Consider the following 5,807-nt stretch of genomic DNA (forward strand, 5'->3'; position numbering starts at 1 on the left):
TTACTTTTTACACTTAAGTTGATGTAAATTGATAGATAAGTTAAGAAGTGTATAAAGTAATTATTTACAAAAAGATACTCCCCACTAATTTTGATAAAGCTCAAATATATTATCGCGAATATTTTGGACAACTTTTCCTTGTACGTGTTGCCGTTGCTCGGACTTAGTTTCTGAAATATTCATGAAGCTGTTATTATTACAGTGAATTTTATCGCATACCATCGGTCGCTGTAATGTCGATACCCCCTAATATGTTACACATACAACATGACAATTACGCATAACATACGTTCATCTATCTATGATGAATAATATATTGAAAAATAGGACACCGTCTGTAATACCTCTTTGTAAAGAATTACCTTAAATAAAATGAAAACCATGTAGATAATTTATGTGATTCAAAATATGGACAATATTAAGCCAGAAATGTGTTGCGTACCTCACGTTAGCAGACTATCGCTGTGTACGAGTCCAGTTTCCCAAGGAAGAGGTGGCGGTGTATTAGCTAATGACGAAGAGGAACATCGGGTCATCGAACATCGATCTATTGAGCAACGCTCTAAACCTGTGAACAAACCGCGAATGTTATTTCTATATGTTTTTAAGGTTATCTTTATAATTAAGGAAAGATCGTTTTAATGTCATATTCTGAACTAAATGAAAATACACTAGAACCTCCGTTTTACATATAATCATTAGAGGCGTGCGAGAACTCGAAAATCTCAAGAACCTCGTGCTCGGTTCGAGTAGCGAAAGTATTCTATAAAACAGAATTGTCGGGATTTTCGAAGGTCCTTAGGAGATTAAAATTATACGAATTATCTGCTGAACAAACAGAACCATACATTTAATTAATTTAATTATGTTAAGAGAAAATATCTAAAAAATATTGGTTTTATGATTTCATTTTTTATATAAGAAATTACATATAAACAATTTATATTCGTTTTATTTAAATTTGTCTTAAATACACGTACAATTTGAGTACTAATTGTCTGTTGTTCTATTATGAGAAAATTCTTTTATACGGACACATTTGTTTCCCAATTAGTTTATATAATAACTGGTTCTACTGTATCAGTTATTACGTTGTTTTACTATGTTTCAAGTATGATTCTGATTGGATACCAGAAGTTTAATTATAAGTTGTTGTTATATACGATAACGTTTCCTAAAAGTATCATATATTTAACAAATCAGATATTCGTCTAATGGAAACATTAAAATAATCGCAGAATTATTTTTAGCTAAAATAGACTTCTTTATTAATAAAACCTGGGGTTGTTGACAAATTTCACACAAATGAAATATGGGATGACATACACGTTCTTTTATGACTTTTCGAAGTAGAGTATAGGATTGGAGTTTTGAGAGGGCGGAGGGTGGGGGTGGCAAACCCAACCCGGAACGAAAGTCGTCCGTCTCCAAAATCTTACCGGTTTCGACACGGAATTATCTTTCCTGAAAAGTTTTGGAAGGTCTCCTATTTTATTATTTCCTTTCCAATAAATAAATGAAAAGTACAACAGTCATCAGTTGCAAATCGTATCGCGATACTAACATTTTCTAACGTACAATATCTACTTATATATACTAATACCAATTACTATTAATTAATGAAATATCTTATTTCAAATTAGGCAAACTTTTGCACCCAATATTTCTTGTCGTTCGCAGCAAACACTAAACGCTGGTTTTTTATTCTCATGTAGATACAATTAGAAAATGAAAATAATGTTACAGTGCATAATAAAACCAGATATCGCTTGAATGAATTAATTTGGAGTAATAAAATATGATTATGCAATTGATTTTTATTTACATTTCATTGAAATGTTAATATTTAACAAAGAATTATTCCCGTGACAAAAGGAAAAGTTTATTTTAAAACAATATATATGAATTTTCAGTCAGTTTAATTTTATTCTCTTTTGTAATTAAATATTAAAATTATGTTCAACGAGATTTAAAGTATGCAGTCAATGTAAGCAATAGAATTATTTTTCGTCTAGAAATACTATGCTGCAAATAATAAATAAAGTTTACAAGAAATGTTTTTTACGGCGTATAAAAGCGTGAAAGGATATTTCAGCTCAATAAAGTTCTAGCTTCCTTCTATGCATGGTTGGCCGGTTCCCCGCATAGTTTAACGAAAACTATTCACTGTATGTAATATTATTTGAAAACACGAATGTTTCCAAACGATGAGAAATTGTTAACAAGTATATAAAGATATATGAGTTAATAGGTACAAATTTGATGCTATTTCATTATCTGAAATTTTGGAAATGCTTTTCTTTATTTAGAAAACACTTGTCTGGAAATGTAGTAAAATACTTTCTGGTTGTTTAACAAGAATATCAATTTTGTTATTTTTAACAACAGGCAAAACTTCGGCTGTAAAAGTATTGCGTTAAAATTAAACGGTTACGTGTGATGTAATTATTTCTTTCAGCACTTTATAATGATCAATCAAACTAATTCCAGTAACAGGAATTAGTCTTTTGATAGCATCCGTTACTGACTATTCTAAGTCGACTATTCTACCGTACGTCCATAATCGAAGATTTACACTCTATTAACAATCAGTTATATTTAATCGCTGAACACAAACGTCTTTTATATTCATTATTCAAATCTGTTTATTTATACTTAACTGTCTGTACATCGAACTTAACTTAATTTATATTACTAACAGAAATATATTAATAGCAAATGAAAGTAAAATAATTTATGTATTTTATATTGTCAATTATTACCAAAAGTGAATTCTAAGCATTTATTATTCATATAATAATAGAAAATCAAACATTTTATGCATCTATATTCGTAAAATAATAGAAAATCAAACATTTTATGCAGCGAAATATCAGTTCTCTCATTTATGCGCAATGTCAAATTTGATTTACCATAGGAGCGAATTCGATATTGCTTTACAGGAATGGTAATGCGTATCATCATTTACATAAAATTACCTACCTGAAATTCTGAGCGATATATGTATGCACGTAAATTTCGTTCTACAAAATTAATCGGTATAGGAGCGTGCATAACTTTTGTTGTTCGCTCGATGCACGAGATATGGAAATTATGGATATAAGTGTAATTTAGGGAAAGCAATTTTGAGCAGCCGTGAGAAAACTTGAACACTGTACAGGAAACATCATATAAGATCTCAAAGAATTTTAATTTAAGTATTTTATGATATCCTATTATTACGTTGGAGGAACAGTATAAAATTCCAAACTGTAAATAGTACTTGGAGAATACATATTACGAAGCTACTTGCGTACTTATTCTTTTTTATTTACGTTGACAAGATATAATTTAGATTTGTATAAATTTTTTTGCCGGCTATACAATAATTTTACTACCTATTTCATTAAGTATCTTTTTTACATACCTGATAAATCAACTCCTCCCATAATACAAACATCAAGACCGCCCGTGCTTGTCGCACAGCAATGTTGTTTCGGTCCTAATGGTTTTTGTCTACAAAGCACCTGTATAGACAAGAAATATGCAAATTATTTGTTACATCATCTACTGCAAATACAAAAATGTAACACGAAACAAGAACTATAATATGTTCGCACAATATACCATACTGTTATACCCGTAAATATTTTGTTATATATGTACCTTAAAATGTCTCATCCGTAAACATGTACCTAAGCTGTCTCATCCCTTATCTAAATCAATAGCCAGTCACCAAAATCACTATTACTCATTCTGAACCTTGTCATTTTCCAACCTTTTCCCACTACTTCTTCACATCCAAAGGTCATTTCTCTCAAAGCCCTTAAATAGCCCTACCCTCTCGTCCTGAGGCAGTCTTAGTCTTGGTCTCTTTATATTCACGTCAATTGTAATAAAGTTCTGTCTTTCCACGCAATGTTGATCCTTAATTATTAACCTTTGAGTGATACCCTAAATTCTGGTTTTAACTTCGAGAAGTGAACCACAACCGGGCATCACAATACGATACCCAGAACTAGTGCACAATCTGAATAATTGAAGTGGAAAAAAAAGCGCAGCTTCTTTTATAGTACATTAAAGCATACATAAAGTACATTTTATAGTACAAAATATTTAAGCTATATTATACAGGATGTTCCAGAACTAGTGTTAGGCCTTGAAATGTGGAGGAGCCATGGTGATTTTAAACAACTTTTTCCTTTGCAAAAAAGTTATCCGAGGCGTGGTTGTCGAGTTATTAACAAAAATTACCGACCAACCAGAGCATTCGTATACAAGGCGGGCAGGAGCACTATAACCGCCTATACTACCTACTATAACCGTAAAAAATAGAATGAATGGAAGAAATGGAATGAGGAGCGCGGCGACAAGACCACGCGCGAATCGAGTATCGATACTCACAATCAGCAGCGAAGATGTACGTAATCGCGAACGCACTATAGCAGCGATGCTCGCATTCGGCTCGCACTGCCTCGCAGCAGTGGGGCAGCGTTACCAGATTTTTACCCACGACGCTCGCTTCCCCTGTTTTTCGCCCGTATTTCGATCCCCACTACTATTCCCCTCATGCGTGCTCATGCGTGCTCATGCGCGTTCGCGAAGCTCTCCGCAGCGGTATGGTCCCCACCATGGTCGCGTCGTCCCCACTTTGCGGCCGTGGGTAAAAATCTGGTAACGCTGCAGTGGGGGCCGCCCGCAGTTTTTCATGATGTTACAGGCCGTGCCGCAGTGTTACAGGCGCTCCGCAGTGTGACGGGCTCCAGGCAGAAAGGTATCATGTTCGCCTTATCGCAAACTGCGGTTAGCCCAAGCTGCGAGGAGATCGGCCCGTCTTTCCGTCCTATACAGAACTCTGGGTCAATGTGCCGAAACTCGGTACTTGAAGATAAAACACATGGGTAGCAGTGATGTTTAGAGCAGGTCACTGACAGATATGGTCATGTGTTTTAGTTTCGAGTGTCAGACTTCGGCACATTGACCTACTGAAATTCTTCTTCTTAAAGAAGGACGATTAAGTTCAACTCTAATTCTCTTCCCATTTTTTTATAATTTTAGCTACTCTGTAATTTATACAGTTGTTTGTAATGCATCTCTGTAATTTGTAAAGCAGTAACACTAGTTCTGGCACACCCTGTATATAAGTATGTAAACAATGTACGACGAAATTATTATCAGTCCTATGCACTTCAGAGAAAAGTTAAATAATATGTTATGCCACCTGCCTTGGCGAGATTCTTAACCGAGCCGCATACTTATGTTGCCTATGTTGATATTTAATTATCATTAATTTTCCTTTTGACGATACAACAGATAGAACTACTCTGACAATTTATTCGATTTTGTTAAAATCGTTTTTTAAAGTATGTGTCCATTTGTGAATAAAGTATCGAGAGTTGCATTTAACCATCGGAGAAATGTTATTGCAATACTGAATTCTTTAGTATTCTGAGAGTAGTTATCGCAAAACTTAATATCAATAGTTAGTAGTACTATTTATTAAAAACCCGTTTAGAATGTTTCATAAAGAGTAATCGACAGATTGAAACATTTGACTTAATTTCAATATCTAGGGAACATCAAATGTTACAGGACAAGAATATGGAACTTGCATCCTTGTAAAATCTTCCGTGCGGCCGTATTTATTTCTATATTAGGGTACAAAAACCCATTTACTGTGACTTACCGAATTACTGTCATTTTAAATTGGTTTTATTTAAAACAACAAATAAACGTTATGAACTTATATAAAAACATTTGCGTAAAAAATCTCAATAGTTAACTTAAATTAAATTATCTTTTAAAATAATACAGTTATTTTCCCCATT

The 5,807-nt window shown here is 33.4% G+C and overlaps 1 protein-coding gene across 3 annotated transcripts in view; it reads right to left on the minus strand.

The window, feature by feature from the left end:
- The window catches only part of LOC108627389 (trace amine-associated receptor 9), an 86,268-nt gene that overhangs the window by 7,311 nt on the left and 73,150 nt on the right, over positions 1–5,807 (minus strand). For all 3 annotated transcript variants that reach the window (XM_026815554.1, XM_026815553.1, XM_018028597.2), the window contains 2 exons: positions 3,407–3,506; positions 443–568 (listed from right to left, as the gene is read on the minus strand). In XM_026815554.1, the coding sequence (XP_026671355.1) occupies positions 444–568; positions 3,407–3,506 (225 nt within the window). In that variant the 3' untranslated portion in view covers position 443. The remainder of the gene's footprint in view (positions 1–442; positions 569–3,406; positions 3,507–5,807) is intronic.

Source organism: Ceratina calcarata, unplaced genomic scaffold, assembly GCF_001652005.2.
Source record: "Ceratina calcarata isolate Rehan_Ccalc_2016 unplaced genomic scaffold, ASM165200v1 scaffold466, whole genome shotgun sequence".
NCBI lineage: Eukaryota > Metazoa > Arthropoda > Insecta > Hymenoptera > Apidae > Ceratina > Ceratina calcarata.